General features: G+C 49.8%; 1 protein-coding gene across 1 annotated transcript in view; it reads left to right on the top strand.

The window, feature by feature from the left end:
- LOC128062969 (craniofacial development protein 1) overlaps nt 1–17,297 on the top strand; it is a 101,768-nt gene extending 84,471 nt beyond the window's left edge. The window contains exons 6-7 of the mRNA XM_052655481.1: nt 3,371–3,529; nt 16,990–17,297. Of these exons, the coding sequence (XP_052511441.1) occupies nt 3,371–3,529; nt 16,990–17,080 (250 nt within the window). The 3' untranslated portion in view covers nt 17,081–17,297. The remainder of the gene's footprint in view (nt 1–3,370; nt 3,530–16,989) is intronic.
- The last annotated feature ends 295 nt before the right edge of the window (nt 17,298–17,592 follow it).

Genomic DNA, 17,592 nt, shown 5'->3' with positions numbered 1-17,592 from the left:
GCGCTCAGCCTTCTTCACAGTCCAACTCTCACATCCATACACGACCACTGGAAAAACCACAGCCTTGACTAGACGGACCTCTGTTGGCAAAGTAACATCTCTGCTTTTGAATATGCTGTCTAGGTTGGTCATAACTTTCCTTCCAAGGAGTAAGCGTCTTTTAATTTCATGGCTGCAATCACCATCTGCCGTGATTTTGGAGCCCAAAAAAATAAAGTCTGACACTGTTTCCTCCCTTAGAATTTCCTAATTTAGAAGTATTCTGAATACCTTTTATTCTAAAAAAAGTCTAATCCTCTCCCACTAGTTGGTTCTATGGTCCAGGTAACACTGTTGACTTTATTGAGTGTCTGCCATTGGCAACTGTATCCACGTGCTGGAGAGAGATTTGGAAACCCAGAACTGAAGTGTCCGCGTCATACAGAGCTAGCACAGGGCAAGTCGTGTTTCTCCTGAGCATCTTTGTTAGATTCCCGTCAAAGCAGAACCTTGGGGAAGGCTTTGAGTACAGGTAGCTTATTTGGGAAGGCGTCTCAAGAAGCAGGAGTTGAGGGAGCGGGGCAGGGGAGGCCGGGAAGGGGGAAGAGCCAATACAGGTGTGTGTGTGTGCCCAAGGCCACAATGGCTCCGCGTCCCTGGGACTCCTGAGGAGCGTTCAGTGTGCCTCCCGGAGCCGCCTGTGTGAGCACAAGAGCTTGGCCCGCTGAGGCACCAGCTCCCCACAGTCATTCCACCACAGTGCCTGTGACATGTGGACAGGGTTGGAGGAGGCCCTGTGGCCAGAAACGAGAAGCCTGCAGGTATGCGGTTTTGGTGAGGTGTCAGCAGTGGCCCTGAGCGTCCCCAGAGCTGACCGGTGTGGCCGCAGCTGAGAGTGGAGTCCCTCAGGCACGTGTACAGGAGCAGGGCTGCGACGGAGGAGAACTGGGGCGCTCTTGAAGCTCCAGCAGGAGCTGTCTAATGCAGAGAGTGCGGGAACGGCTGGGAAAGCCTCCTGCCGGAAGTGGTTTCCCCGCTGAGACGAGACCAGAGAGATGTTAAATGTGTGAGAGGTAAACTGCACGGCCGGGATGGTGTGGCTGGAGCTTTGGCTGCAAAGGGAGATGTGGCGAGAGAAGGCCAGGAGGCGCTTCAGGGGTGAAGGCGTGTAGCCTTTATCGTGAGAGCGGTTGGGCGTCAGGGAGGAGATCCTTAAACAGAAAGACGTGATAAGATTCGGATTTTAGGAAACTCACTCTGAAGACAGCACATATTAGTAGAATCAATGCCAGGATGGAACAGGTGAGTGATGGGACAAGATAAAAGTCAGGGAGACAAGTGAAGAGGCTGCTGAATTATCCAGGTGAGAGGAAATAAAACTGAGAACCAGTATAGTGCAGCAGGTGAGAAGTGGAAACATTGGAGCCGTATTAAGTTTCCTCATCCCCCCTCATGCTCTGTCCTGGTAAAATATCACCGTCTGCAGTGCAGGAGACACACGTTCAAACCCTGGGTCAGGAAGATCCCCTGGAGAAGGAAATGGCAATCCACTCCAGTATTCTTGCCTGGAGAATCCCATGGACAGAGGAGCCTGGCGGCCTACAGTCCATGGGGTCGCACAGAGGTGGACGTCATTGAGTGACCACGCACACACTCATGCTCTGTTCCTGGTAAAATATAGTCTGTGTGTGGATGGAGAGACTGCTGTAGGGACTGAGTTATCTGGGTATGAATTGAAAGCTCATTAAAAACTGTTTGGAAAATTCATAAGCAGATTGGGAACAAAGTAGCCATTAGAAGATCTCTCGAGTAAATCCACACACTAGAGGTGAGCACAGTGCCCCACACTGAGGGCCGGAAAAGCCTTGTTTCATCCTGGGCCTGCATCTGCTGTTGGTCTGACCTTTCTGTGTCATGTAACCTCTCTACTCTCGGTCTATTTGTCCAACTCAAAGTGAGGACAGTGACGCCTGCCCAGCCTGTTCTGAGTTGATCTTAAGCTGACAGCATATAGTAGGGTATGACCACGATGGGGAAGCTAACATCCCCTCCACCAGTATAAACAGAATGAGAATGTGGAGGGTAATTGTCCAGCCCCTAGAGTCTTGTGTTCACTGTGGACACTGGCCTGTCACCTCTCTCCAGGGCAGAGGTAGTAAGCCGTCCCTCCCTGGCACTGTGCTGCAGGGAGGTGGGACTTCAGAATAGTTGGTGAGTCAAGATCACCTCGAAGGTTCCTCCTCCACCACCTCTGAGACTCGGTGCTCGTTTTTCACAGGCATTAGGGAGAATAAGATGAGAAAATGGCTATGAAAAGCACTTGGAGAATTAGCCTTCTAGACAAATGAGAGGTCTTATTACCAGTGTTATCAGTAGGCCTTGTGATGTTAGCTCATTGAGTTTTTAAATGTTTTAACTCTCTTGCATATCCCAGCAAAGCAGAAAATGATTTCTAATTTTTTGTATGCTGGTATATAACTTGTTTTACTTTCTGAAGAGACCAAAAGCCACGTTCCTTCCGTAATTCCTTCTTCTTGTAGTACCTTCTTACTAGCTGCAGTCTGTTTTGCTTATTTGAGCTCACACATTTAACATTGACTGGAAACACGCGACCTGCCAGGACTTGAACATGTGGGGTTTCTCCCGCCATCCGTGATAGCATCACCAGCAAGCAGAGCACAGGCTGTACATTCCTTGCTCTCGGGGTGAGGAATGTTCTCTACCTCCTGGGAAAAACCAGGGTCCTGACTCACAGGAGTTGAAAGGAAGCGATCTTAAGAGTCTTTTAAAGCTATTATGACCTCTTGCTCATCGGTGTTGTCTTGAAAGGATTCCCTGGGGCTTTAGTGCACAGATGATGACAGTGATACAGGGTGGATAACATTCATGCTGCACCTTTCCTCTGTTCCAGGTGCTGTCTTAAGCACTTTACATAGAAGAGATACTACTGCCCTGTGAGTGAGTGTTCATTTTGTGGATTAGGAAACCGAGGCAGATGTATTGATAGTTAAATAACTCGCCTAAAGTCACATGGTTCAAGTTGAAATATAAACCATGGCATGTGCTTCTAAAACCAAGACTGAATCATGCTGGACTGCTCCCTCCTTGCAGGCAGAGGCTTGTCCGTCATACACACCAGAGAGAGATCTTTAGGATCTCCTATCCCCAGCTCGTTAGAGCGGTCAGAGGGTATTAAGCAGGAAACGCACATTAGAATTCTGGTGTCTTTACTGTGTTCTCCTCACCAGACAGGAAGTACCCTGGATGCAAACACGGCTTCCAATAAGATACGTAGCTTGAATCTAGGGAGGCCCATGCCAGTCAGAGAAACCATTAATTAAGAGATTAGAGCTTTTACATGCTACATGTTTCATGTTTTTGCTTTCCTTAGGTTAAAAAGATCAAGTGGCATGAGCAGCCTTTTGGGGAAAATCGGAGCCAAGAAGCAGAAGATGAGCACCCTAGAGAAGTCCAAGCTGGACTGGGAGAGCTTCAAGGAGGAAGAGGGCATTGGCGAAGAGCTAGCCATCCACAACCGAGGGAAGGAGGGGTAAGAACCACTGCATTTTGTTCCTCTGAAACCCTCAAAACCCTGGGAGAGCTCTTTGTACACACACCACCCAGTGTAAGTAGGCGGGAGCTTTCCACGGTGAAATGAAAAATGTGAGTGCTCTGCTTGGTTGCGGAAACTCTGCTCTCACGTGGGCCGGTCCCTCCAGCGAGGGAAACACTGAGGTGATGGGCAGGGGTGGGAGGGCGTGTGAGCAGCAGCTGCCTGGGAACAGGCATGGCTGCCACGCCGAATCTGCGATCTGGCTCACCACCTGAGTTATTTGGTCTTCTGAGAAGCGGCAAACTCAGTGCATCAAACGCAGAGCCAGCAGAGCGCCTAGACGTTGTCACATTGTTGTAGGACTTCCGTTTGGGTCATCATGGCCCGGGTGGGCCTTCACCCTTGGTTTCAACCTGTGTGACACACCAGCCCTCAGACAGCATCTGACCATCACGTGTACTCTCCTCCTCTTCACTTCGCAGTACAAAGAGGATGTCCATAGACTGTGCACAGGCATATCCCAGGGGAAACGGTTTTCAGTAGTTTCTTAAGAACCTCAGAAGGAGCCAAGAACAAAGTGACTGCAGAAGTGGTCCATGGCTCTGAGTCCACTCCCGCCCCGCACGACCACGTGGCCGGGCAGACGGCCCGGCACCCCCCCCACAGAGAGAGGCGCTGGCCCGGCGCACGGCCCGGCACCCCCCTCACAGAGAGAGGCGCTGGCCCGGCGGACGGCCTGGAGCCCCTGCCCCTCGCCGGCAAGGGCTCTCCCTGAAGTTCCTGTGCATCCCTAAGGCTCAGCTCTTTTCCCAGTAAGACTGTGGTAACAGTACCACCCTTGGTGGTCGTGAGGCTGTCATGAGACAAAGCTTGTGGTCTGTGTATCGTGCGTAGACGTATATAGCACAGGCAGACCTCAGGTACTGCAGGTCCAGTTCCACACAAAGACGCTGAAGCAGATAACACAATAAAGCCTTCATGGGGATTTTTTGGTTTCCCAGTGCATATAAGTTATGTTCATACTATACTGATAGTCTGTTAGTGTGCAAGCATTATATGTAGAACACAACATACATACCTAATTTACAAATACTTTATTGCTACAAAATGCTAACAATCATCTGACAATACAAAACTGCCACAGTCCTACAGTTTGTACAAAAACAGTATCTGCACATGCAATGTAGTGGGGCACAATAAAATGAGACACATAAAGCCCTATGCAGAACACCTGTCAGTGTCACTTTAAAAGGTGTGTATTAAGTGGTAGTTCAGTTCAGTTCAGTTCAGTCGCACAGTCGTGTCTGACTCTTTGCGACCCCATGAATCGCAGCACGCCAGGCCTCCCTGTCCATCACCAACTCCCAGAATTCACCCAAATTCACATCCATCGAGTCGGTGATGCCATCCAGCCATCTCATCCTTTGTCGTCCCCTTCTCCTCCTGCCCCCAGTCCCTCCCAGCATCAGAGTCTTTTCCAATGAGTCAGCTCTTCTCATGAGGTGGCCAAAGTACTGGAGTTTCAGCTTTAGCATCATTCTTTCCAAAGAACACCCAGGACTGATCTCCTTCAGAATGGATTTGTGGGATCTCCTTGCAGTCCAAGGGACTCTCAAGAGTCTTCTCCAACACCACAGTTCAAAAGCATCAATTCTTCGGCGCTTAGCCTTCTTCACAGTCCAACTCTCACATCCATACATGACCACAGCAAAAACCATAGCCTTGACTAGATGGACCTTTGTTGGCAAAGTAACGTCTCTGCTTTTGAATGTGCTGTCTAGGTTGGTCATAACTTTCCTTCCAAGGAGTAAGCGTCTTTTAATTTCATGGCTGCAATCACCATCTGCCGTGATTTTGGAGCCCAGAAAAATAAAGTCTGACACTGTTTCCACTGTTTCCCCATCTATTTCCCATGAAGTGATGGGACCAGATGCCATCATCTTTGTTTTCTGAATGTTGAGCTTTAAGCCAACTTTTTCACTCTCCTCTTTCACTTTCATCAAGAGGTTCTTTAGTTCCTCTTCACTTTCTGCCATAAGGGTGGTATCATCTACATATCTGCGGTTATTGATATTTCTCCTAGCAATCTTGATTCCCTCTTGTGGTTCTTCCAGCCCAGCTTAAGTGGTAGTAGCTCAGGTTTACTTATAAGCTAAATTCTAATAAAGATAGGTGGGAGATTTGTTGGAGGGGCAGGGTCATTTTTCTAGATTAGGTTTCAAGACTATGTGAATGAATGTGGAAGCTGATCAGGATATGAACATTTTTTTTTCTCTAATGACGTTATGAGCTTGTGTAGCTACCAGGCTTCTGAGTTCATCTATCAGAGATGGTTTGCCACAGGACAAAGGCAGAAGTGCCAAAGCCATCTGAGGAAGGCCCACGGGCAAGCACTGGCAGCGGTCGGTGTCACCTGGAAGTCTCTGACGCACGCCCCAACCTCCGCTCTCTGATTCAGCCTGGGCAGCTCAGCCCCGCCTCTTCTCGTGTTTGCTCAGTGATCTCAAGCAGCGGAGGAACTGCCAGTGTTTGCCACACTTTACTGCTTCTCTGAGGATTGATTATATGGGTTAGACAATGTTCTTTCTGTTAATAGAGGTCTTGTAAAAGTAAGGAGTGGTGCTGCTGAGGATAAGGGAGAGATAAGAAAATGTCTGGAAGCGAAAACAAGATGATTAAAAAGGACATCTGCCCCAGGAGGGCTTTTCAGGCAATGGAGAGTCACATAACTGGGTTAGGGAACAGCCAAGAGCACCGAACTTTGCAGCCCTCTGCTTTTCCCTCGTCTCTGAGCCCTCCCCCTCCGCCAGATGATTCCACAGATCTGATTGTGTTTTTCCAGTGCTGATCTCGTGACTGCAGTGCTCTGCTTCAGCTCCTCTCTCACCTGCCCTCTCCAGGGCCCACCCCACACCTGCACGCGCTGCCCTTCCTGGCTCCTGCTGGCTGATCAAGGGCCCAGCCCCTAGTCCAGGGAAGGAACTGTTGATCTGGTTCTTAACCTTGGCTAAGCACGAGTATCTTCTGGGTTTTTCCCAAAGTTCACGTGACAAAGACATCCCTGTACACTGCTGAATCAAGAGTCAAGGGTGTGAGTGTGTGTGCATGCACGCGTGTACACATACACAATGGAATACTACTCGGCCATAATAAATAATGAAAATTTGGACTTCTTGGAGGTACAGTAAATAAGAATACACCTGCCAATGCAGGGGATATGGGTTCGATCCCTGGTCCGTAAAGATGCCACATGCCGTGGAGCAACTAAGCCTGTGCACCACAGCTACTGAGCTCACACTCTAGAGCCCATGAGCTTCAACTAGCGGGTTCATGCACATTTTAGGGCCCTCAGGCTATGAATACTGAGCCCAAGTGCTACAGCTCCCGGAGCCTACACACCCGAGAGCCCATGCTCGACAACGAGAAGCCTGCGAAGGAAGAGCAGCCCCTGCTGCCACAGCTAGAGAAAGCTTGCATGCAACAATGAAGACCCAGCACAACGACACCACCAGCAACAAGGAGTGAAAGTTTGCCATTTGCAACAACATGGATGGACTTCAAGGGTTTATGCCTGCTGCCGCTGCTGCTGAGTCGCTTCAGTCGTGTCCGACTCTGTGCGACCCCATAGACGGCAGCCCACCAGGCTCCCCCATCCCTGGGATTCTCCAGGCAAGAACACTGGAGTGGGTTGCCATTTCCTTCTCTAATGCATGAAAGTGAAAAGTGAAAGTGAAGTCGCTCAGTTGTGTCTGACTCTTAGTGACCCCGTGGACTGCAGCCCACCAGGCTCCTCCACCCATGGGATTTTCCAGGCAAGAGTACTGGAGTGGGGTGCCATTGCCTTCTGCCATATTATGCCTAGTGAAATGCTTAGTGAAATAAGTCAGAAAGACTAATACTATATGATACTGTTTATATGTGGAATCTAACCTAGTAAATAAAATGTAAATAAGCTACATGGGAACATAGCCAATATTTTATAACTATATGGAGTATAGCCTTTAAAGATGATGAATTACTTAGGAGTTCCCTGATGGGCCAGTGGTTAAGACTCTGCTTCCACAGCAGGGGACACATGTTCGATCTCTGGTCAAGGGATTAACATCCCACAAGCCATGCAGCGTGGCAAAAAAAATTGTGAATTGCTGTGGAGAATCCCATGGACAGAGGAGCCTGGTAGTTACAGTCCATAGGGTCACAAAGAGTCGAACATGACTGAAGTGACTTAGCACAGCACACCGAAAACTTATATAATATTGTGCCTCAGTTAAAAAAAAAAAATCACAGATACCAGTATCTTTAAATCACTCCTCAGGTGCTTCTCATGTACAGCCAGGATTGAGAATCACTAGACCACAGCAACAAAATTCTAGAAATGAGATCAAGACAGTCAGCTGCTGGGTGAGCCTTTCCAGCACCTGCGTAACTAGAAAGCCTATTTGAGAACAGGCAAGAAGATTTCTGTGGAGAAGTGAGCCCAGTGCCACAATGTCAAAGGGCAGGGAGCACAAGCCAAACCTGAAAGGTCTGTTTGGTCAGGTCCCCAGATTCCCTTACACGGATGCCAACGAGGGCAGAGGTCATCTGGGGAGAGTCTACATTGAGGTTGGAGAATCCCAGACAGGGTTACCCTGGAACAAAAGTGATCTCTGCTGAAACTAAGAAGGGGGAAAGATCGTATTTGGTAACATCTCGAATAAGGTACTTGTGAGTAATCACTGGCCTCTACCGTAGTTATTATGAGACTGTGACCTTTTTACAGGCACCATCTTTAAATTGTTCTCACATAGAAGAATCCAGATCACAAACACAAAATGATTACAGGTGATGAAAATATTCCTGTAATACAGTCCTGATTAAAATAAGAGAGAGAGAGAGAGGGAAAGTGGTCAGTCATGTCCGACTCTTTGCGACCCCATGGACTGTAGCCCACCATGCTCCTCCGTCGATGGGATTCTCCAGGCCAGAATACTGGAGTGGGTTGCCATTTCCTTCTCCAGAGGATCTTCCCGACCCAGGGATCGAGCCCGGGTCTCCCTCTTTGTAGGCAGACGCTTTACCATCTGAGCCACACCCACCAGGGAAGTCCAAAATAAGACAGAGTTGAGGTTAAGATATTATGTTGTGCTTTTGTGTGTTCTGATAGTGAATCTACTTCAGTAAGTGTTGTGCCATCGTTCCCCTTGTAAACCTTTGATACAATCTGAAGCTACATTGGTCAGTATTGAATTATTATGGTCCAGTCTTTTAAAAGCAATTTTGCTATCTTAAAATATTCACAAAAAGAAGCAAAGCACCTTGAGAAACAGCAGACACAGCAAACACCAGACACAATCTGGGAATCAGATTGGCAGAGAATTTAAACAATGAAGATAGCAGATACAGATTTTAATACAGTTATGCCTGCTATATTTAAATAAGTAAACAAACTTGAAATATTTACAAGAAGAAGAAACTGTAAAAGTGGCCCTAGAACTCCCTTATGCTCGTGGTTGAGAGTATGCCTGCCAGTGCAGGGGACACAGGTTCGACCCCTGGTCTGGGAACGTTCCACATGCTGCAGGGCAGCTAACCCTTTCCACCACAGCTGCGGACCCCCTGCTCAGAGCCCGTGCTCTGCAACAAGAGAAGCCACCGCAGTGAGAAACCCAGCCATCGCAACTGGGGAAGCCTCTTGTGCAGCAGTGAGCACCCCGTGCACTGTAGTGGAGAGCCAGCACAGCCAAACATACATAAGATTTCTTTAGAGTGGCCCTAGCCCATGTAAAAGAAATGCAAAAAAGCAAAATGGCTGTCTGGGGAGGCCTTACAAATAGCTGTGAAAAGAAGAGAAGGAAAAGCAAAGGAGAAAAGGAAAGATATAAGCATCTGAATGCAGAGTTCCAAAGAATAGCAAGAAGAGATAAGAAAGCCTTCCTCAGTGATCAATGCAAAGAAATAGACGAAAAGAACAGAATGGGAAAGACTAGAGATCTCTTCAAGAAAATTAGAGATACCAAGGAAACATTTCGTGCAAAGATGGGCTCGATAAAGGACAGAAATGGTCTGGACCTAACAGAAGCAGAAGATATTAAGAAGAGGTGGCAAGAATACACAGAAGAACTGTACGAAAAAGATCTTCACGACCAAGATAATCACGATGGTGTGATCACTCACCTAGAGCCAGACATCCTGGAATATGAAGTCAAGTGGGCCTTAGAAAGCATCACTATGAACAAAGCTAGTGGAGGTGATGGAATTCCAGTGGAGCTATTTCAAATCCTGAAAGATGATGCTGTGAAAGTGCTGCACTCAACATGCCAGCAAATTTGGAAAACTCAGCAGTGGCCACAGGACTGGAAAAGGTCAGTTTTCCTTCCAATCCCAAAGAAACGCAAGGCCAAAGAATGCTCAAACTGCCGCACAATTGCACTCATCTCACATGCTAGTAAAGTAATGCTCAAAATTCTCCAAGCCAGGCTTCAGCAATACGTAAACCGTGATCTTCCAGATGTTCAAGCTGATTTTAGAAAAGGCAGAGGAACCAGAGATCAAATTGCCAACATCCGCTGGATCATGGAAAAAGCAAGAGAGTTCCAGAAAAACATCTATTTCTGCTTCATTGACTATGCCAAAGCCTTTGACTGTATGGATCACAAGAAACTGTGGAAAATTCTGAAAGAGATGGAAATACCAGACCACCTAACCTGCCTCTTGAGAAATCTGTATACAGGTCAGGAAGCAACAGTTAGAACTGGACATGGAACAACAGACTGGTTCCAAATAGGAAAAGGAGTATGTCAAGGCTGTGTATTGTCACCCTGCTTATTTAACTTATATGCAGAGTACATCATGAGAAATGCTGGACTGGAAGAAACACAATCTGGAATCAAGATTGCCGGGAGAAATATCAATAACCTCAGATATGCAGATGATACCACCCTTATGGCAGAAAGTGAAGAGGAACTAAAAAGCCTCTTGATGAAAGTGAAAGAGGAGAGTGAAAAAGTTGGCTTAAAGCTCAACATTCAGAAAACGAAGATGATGGCATCTGGTCCCATCACTTCATGGGAAATAGATGGGGAAACAGGAGAAACAATGTCAGACTTTATTTTTCTGGGCTCCAAAATCACGGCAGATGGTGATTGCAGCCATGAAATTAAAAGACGCTTACTCCTTGAAAGGAAAGTTATGAGCAATCTAGACAGCATATTAAAAAGCAGAGACGTCACTTTGTCAACAAAGGTCCATCTAGTCAAGGCTATGGTTTTTCCAGTGGTCATGTATGGATGTATGTGAGAGCTGGGCTATAAAGAAAGCTAGGTGCTGAAGAACTGATGCTTTTGAACTGTGGCACGTGTGTATCTCTCACCACCACCCACATACCCATATCCAACACCCAAGCCTAGCCAGGTGTGAACCTGCCCGCGTTTCCGCTTTCAAGTCTGTGTTCCTCTGACATTACGGCCTAGTTCCGTCTGATTGTGAATCACCGTAAAGCAAGCTCTCCCAGGCCAGCTTGGGTTTCTCCGGGGTGCTCACTCTCTGCCTCTTGGCTTGCGTTACTGATTCCTCTGCCTTGCCCGTTTGACACTGTGCGGGTGTGGTGGTGGTTTAGTCACCAAGTCGTGTCTGACTCTTGCCACCCCATGGCTGTAGCCCGCCAGGCTCCTCTGTCCATGGGACTCTCCTGGCAAAAGTACTAGAGTGGGTTGCCATCCTCCAGGGGATCTTCCCAACCAAGAAATTGAACCCGGGTCTCCTGCATTGCAGGTAGATTCTTTACCGTGTGAGCTACGAGGGAGTTGGGTGTATGTTCTGTTTTACAATAAACTGATTTGAAATTGAATTCAGCTCCTGGCCCTACTGCCAGCCCGCCATGTGCTGTGCCCCCGTTTCTTCATCTGTGCAGTAAGAACTCTTCAGTATCCTCCCGGGTTTTTACGGGAATTAGATAATAAGTTGGGGAATGTCTGGCATGTTTACAGATAGGGTTCCCCCCGCCCCGCCCCACCCCCCAGTCTCCCCCCTCTCCTTTCTCCCGTCCGCCGTTACTGACCGTGCCCAGCTTCGGGCCTTATTGGAAGGCTGGGTGCTCTGTGCCTCTAAACTCCTTCCTGATGTAGTCCTGCCAACCCTTCGGGAACACTTACCAGCTGTGGCCTGTACAGCCTGGGGGCATCTCCCCTCAGTCCTGGGCTTTAAGGTAGGAGGCCCTAGGCCCAAGTGCTGGGCAGCTCCTCACATTCTTTCCTCCAGCAAAGCTCACTAATTCTGTGGGTTAGGTACCCAAAAAGCTGCCCCTGCCTGAGCATCCCACTAAGCTGAAGACTCCTGTGCAGCCATTTAGTTCACATCTCCATTTGCATGTACAAGACGTACCTCAAATTTAACAACTAAAACCAAGTACGGAGAGCCCCCACTTTCCAAGAGTTTGCTCTGTGCCATTTTGCTTTTACCTAAAGCCTCCACGAATGCTCTCCCTTTTCTCTCTAACCGAAAGAAATCTGAAGAGGTTTCATTTTCACCAAAAAGGTAGTTGCTTCACACCCTGTCAGCTAAGAGAGGTGTCCGAGAACACTAATTTCAGATAGCAGGGGAAACCTGGGCTTGCTTTCTTTCCATAAACAGCCTCCTTCCTCAGACTTCTCAGAAAAGGGGACCATCCCCATCCACTCAGCTGGCCCTCGGAGTCAGTCCTGAAAGTCCAATAGAAAATTCTCCTGTGAAGTATTTCGGCCCCTCCCAGCTGCTTGCAGTCCAGTCCCAGCCACAGGCGTCTGCACCTCCTTGCTCCACGTCGCAACCAGAGTGATTTTTTTTAACGTGCAAACCATTTTCCCTTCTTCCCCTGCTGAAATGAAAGCCCTTCAGTAGCACTTAGGTCAGCGTTCACCTCCTCACCGGGCATTCCACGCCCTCCCTGAGCCGTCCGCTGCCCACCTCTTACTCTTCTGCTTGCCCGCGGCCGCCCAGCCTCTGCTCCGCTCAGATCCGCTCCTCAGATCCGCCTCCCCGGTTCCTCCTCCGTGGTGGGCTCTTGTTGGTCACTCGGGTGCCGCGCTCTACTCTCTAGCACAGCCCCCCTTAGAGACCCTCCATCACGTCTCTCTGTTTGGTCTTCCTCACACTGTCAAGTGGCACGTGTCATCGTGTTTTGCTTCATGTGCAGTAAGCTCCAAGGGCAGGGTCTGGTTCACCTCCCCACCACCAGTATCTTCTAAGAGTACCTGTCCAGAGCAGGCGCTGAGCCGTTGTGCAGTCTAGATGCCCATTCCGCTAGCTGTTAGGCATCCGTGGTTTTGTTTGGAACCCAGCAGGGTTAGAATTAACCCCCTAGAAAAGAGGGCATGGCATGTCGGAATGAGATCTCCACTCGGGCATCTTTTTCAGTCAGCAGAGTTGGTTAAAATGCCTGTACCAAAGAGGTCAGCTGCACAGCAAAGACTTGCTGCTTTTCCACTGAGCCCTGCACTCCAGAACTCAGTCCAGTATTTCAAGATTGGTGTGGCCCTCAGGCCTCTAGCATTGCTTCCCTCTATTCCTGTAACCGCTCTTACTAGATTCCCTGGTGGTATCCGCTATCAGCCACACATCTCTCTTACTCTGTTGAGGTGGAAGCCAGCAGGCTTAGAAGAGGGATCAGTGCACAGAGAAGGAGAGGCAGCTAGGCATGGTCTTGGCTGCTGCTGGCAATCAAACTGAAGGTCGTGGAGCGTGATGACTGGAAACCAGGTGTGTTTGTGATTTGAAGAGGTGTGAAGGAGAGACCAGAGAAAATAACTTACTTTCTTCGAAGAATCTATCTCCATGACCCCCAAGAGTCACATCCTTGAGGTGAGATGGCAGGAGAGCAGTGGAGAAGGAACTGAATTAAAATCAGCACCCTCTCACTCTGGCCCCCGCGGGGTGCTCTCCTCAGGGCTCGGGCGATGTTGGGCAGATTGCTTCTTTCACTCACGGGTCTCAGAGCAGCAAGGCGCCTCTCGTCACATCCCTTACAGAGCTCTGTTCCAGCTTCAGTGCCTGTGTGGCCTGTTGCCTTCTGGTGTTGATCCGCTTTCCTTCCCAGGTTTGTGCTGCACAGAACGCCTGCGGGCTCTGCTGGGGGCAGAGTGATAACCAGCCGCGAGATGTCCTCCTCGTGTGCCTGCTCAGACTCCCTGCAGCTGGCCGTGCTCTTTCTCCACTCCTCACCCCCATTTTTCAGGCGCTCCACTCGGCATGTGGGATCTTAATTCCCCAACCAGGGATTGAACCTGTGTCCCCTGTGATGGAAGGGCAGTGTCTTAACCACTGGACCACCAGGGAAGTCCCTGCTCTTTCTTTTCCTAACCATAGGTCCAGAGGCCTCTAGTGGATGGCTGTGACTGTGTGGCAGAGCTTTTTTGTCTTCTTCCATTTTTCCTTCCCTCCTCAACAGCCTGGATCTCAAGGAAATTGGTGGCAGAAAAGTAATTTGGGTTGAAAGATCAAAAAGATGACCAAGCCTATTGTGTCTAACCTGGTTTCTGAAAGGAAAGGCTTAGCACATCCCTTGGGTTTTGGTGCCGTTAGCGTATTTTGTGAGTGAGTGAGGAGCTGCAGCCTCTTAACTGGGCTCCACAGTGAATGGTGGCAGGAAGGGATGTCTCCGCCTACGCCTCCCGGTAGACTGAGCTGAACCAGGCTGGTCCCCAGGAGTGCTGGGCACAGATCAGAAAAGAACCTTTGCACTTGTCAGCTGGTGGTTCTCCTTGGAGACTGTAAGCTGCTTACGGGGCCTGAAAACTACCTGAGGCTCAGTTTAAATGGGCCATCCTCTCGGGCCACCTTGCAGAGCCAGCCTTCCCCACGAGCCCGTCCTCTTTCTGGAGCACTTGGTCTCTTGGTCCCTGTTCCAACTGTCCTGGCTCCTGAGGCTTGGGAGCGGTACTACTGTCAGGTCAGAAATGGGAAGCGTGGAGCCCACAGTGCTCACAGCCATTTCTGGTTTTATTGTTTACAGAGTACTTCTCTGTATTGTCAGAGGGGTGTTGTAATTCTTATTCGTGTTTTCCAGCGAAGACAAATGAGTGGTCCTGCCCACAGTCACACACACAGTTGATGCTGGAACGCCCTCATCATTGGCACCTTTTTGATCTCGGGGAGGGGGGCAGGGGCTTGTCCAGTAGAGGTTTGGTTTCTGGTCTGCTCTTGGCAACAAGCCAAAGCCATCATATGGATCCTGTTAGCAGCTGCAGATGCTATAAATGGGGGAGTGAAGTCGCCAAACCTGCCGGGATGGCCTTTGTCTCGGTTGCCCTTGAGAATTCAGTTGCCTTCTGCACGTGTGCCTCCCTCTGCTGCCTGAGGCGTTCCCTGAACCCGCACTCTTCCTGCACCTGCCTGTTTAGCACCCAGCCTGGCCTTGCTCTTGATGGTTTCAAGGTCAGCTGGACCCGACACAGCTTCCAGGAACCTGTGAGGCCATTATTTATGCTCAGTGAGCATCTTAATTTAAGTATCACTTCCTCTACTTTAAAGGAAAGTCAAAGAGGAAAGACCACAAATGCTCAAAGCCTCGTGCTTCCTCTCCTGTCCCCAGGCTGCGCTCTCAGGTGACCCTGGCTGGTGGCTCTCCTGAAACATGTCCTGAAGTCTTCTCAACCACAGCACCCCGCCCCCTTTTTTTCTATGGAAACCTGTAGGGGCAGTTAAGCACACTGCTGTCAAACTGATGCCCACTGTGATCTTCAGCCCAGGTCCTTGAGCTGGTGTGAGGAGGGGGACAGTTGTGGGGCGACACAGCCCATCAGTCGGTTCTGGCTTACTGCCCCCACTGGGGCGTCGTGGGGCCCCTGGTGGGGGACGGAAGGGGAGCTTGTTCTGTGTGTCCACGTCCCACCACCATCTCTCCTGCTTTCTCACTTTATCAAAAAGGGTCCTCTTCCCCCTGCAGTGGCTTCCCCGTCTGCCAGGGAATCTGAAGCCAGTGAATCTGTATTTCACTGGCTAAATTTGACAGCCTGACCCTGAGGGCTCACGTCAAGCTTACAGGTGGGCCCTTGTTTTTCCAGCCATTCCGGCCCCTCCGTGGCGGTTTTGACTCAGCTGCCGAGTTCCTGATCCTGGACCAGGTTGTTGTTACAGATGATCGTAACATGCACCAGAGAGCTCCTTGCTGCTCTTGAGTTGGTTGCCCTGAGCCCGGACTCTAGAAGCTGGCTTCCTGAAATGGTGGTGGCCGCTCTAACTGCCGTTTTATGGAGCACCTGTTCTGTGCTCGGCATTGTATGTACACTATTTCATTTAATCCCCGTGGCAAGGCCTTCAGAGTAGGGGTAATTATCTCTTTTTTTTGGCAGATTAAGAAAGAGAATTAGCCAGGTTAGGAGGCTTATTCAGAGACATAGCCAGCAAGTTGCAGGGTCAGGATTCGGCCCCAAGCCGCTACCCTGTCCGTAGTGAGGCACAGGGTTAGTGGCCACAGGCCTGCAGGAGAGTGGGGAGGGTGGGCTGCCCTTCACAGGGTGAGCTCAGCCAAGGAACACGGGGTCCTGAGCTGGAAACGTGCTCACCACAAATGAAATGACCTTGTAATCACAGATGCACATTTTCCGCAGTGCAACAAAGGCACATTTTCCGCCGTGCAACAAAGGAAAGATTAGCACAGAGTTTCAATTATGTCCCCCATTTTCAGTGGCAATTTCGCTCACTCAGTAGATTACTTGGCAGAGAGCCCCTCCCCCCAAGGCAAATGGCAGCGCACTTTATGGCCAGAAGGTGCATAAAAATCAAGCTGTATCTCACCGCTCACTCCCCGTGGTACCTGCCACCTTCACCCTGGGGCTTCCCTCCCACCGTGCCTAGCAGGCCAAAGGAAGCCTGTCTGCTGAGCGGCCTGGGTGAGGGGCAGGCCGCCCGCCTTGAGGGCACCCTGAGTATGTGGGCCGTGGGCACAGAGGCACTTGACCTCATTCCCTTGGAGGAATTCAGGGAAGCCTCCTCTGTCATCCTCAAGGAAGTCCCCTGGCCCCGCGTGGGTGGAGGACACACGGAGAGGAGGGACGGGTTGGGGGAAGGAAGGGCCGCCAGCAGGCAGGTGCCCCAGACAGTGAGCGCTCGCCACTGTCAGCTGCTGTGTAACCAGGTCAGGCTCTGAACCTGGGCCTGACTGAGCCCTGCTCTTTCCTTTAAACCTGGCTACACAATCACGTTTTCCTGCCCCCAGCCGCTAATGTCCTTCCCCTTCGTAAGTTGTTGCTTTCTCTTTTTCAGTTTACTTTTATTCACCTCTGAACCAGAAAGCTCCTTGTTTAGACCAAATGAGTGGTCTGGATGCTACTGGAAGAGTCGCGGCAGCCCCTCTGGGCGCTGCCTGTGGTCGCCTGCTTGCATTTGCTGCCACCCGCTGAGCCCCGGGCCAAGCGGGCCCTTCCCCATGGGGAGAGGGGAAGCTGCCGGGGAGGCGTTTTCTCCCACTCAGTCTGCTGACGGGCATCTTCATTTTCTTCCAGGTATATCGAACGAAAAGCTTTTCTAGACCGAGTGGATCACAGGCAGTTTGAAATCGAGCGAGATCTCAGGTTGAGCAAAATGAAACCCTGATGTGATGGGGAGCCCCCAGCAGCTCAGTCCTCTTTACAGCGTGAGCTTCTTGTGTGTCTGTGAGATGTTTTCTGTGTTTCTCATCGACTGGCTCCCAGCAAGGTCCTTTTTTCTACACTGAATTTCTGTCTTTGTATCTTGATCTCACGTGATTTCATTTGTTTTACTTTTTAATAGTTTGTCCTTTCAAAAATAAAAATTAAAAAAAAAAGTACAAGTTGATCCTGTGAGAGGCTGATGAGGATGACGCCACTTGCCTTCCCTTTGTTCTGCTGCTAAGTCCACGAGGCCAAGCCCGTTCCTCGCAGACCTGTCTCGGCCGCTGTGGAGAAGAGAGCACGCGGCCCGCTCACCGTGGGCCGAGAACAGGGGCTGTCTGAGACGAGGCTCGCCATGCTGGCGTGACGAGGGCTGGCGCTTCCCTCCTGACTGGGACTCCTCCACGCGGATACAATGTAAGGATGTAAGGCTGAAAAATAAGGATATGCCATCACTGAATTAGAAATCTCTCT

This window comes from Budorcas taxicolor, chromosome 18 (genome assembly GCF_023091745.1).
Source record: "Budorcas taxicolor isolate Tak-1 chromosome 18, Takin1.1, whole genome shotgun sequence".
Lineage (NCBI taxonomy): Eukaryota > Metazoa > Chordata > Mammalia > Artiodactyla > Bovidae > Budorcas > Budorcas taxicolor.
This window is presented reverse-complemented; position numbering and strand designations above follow the sequence as displayed.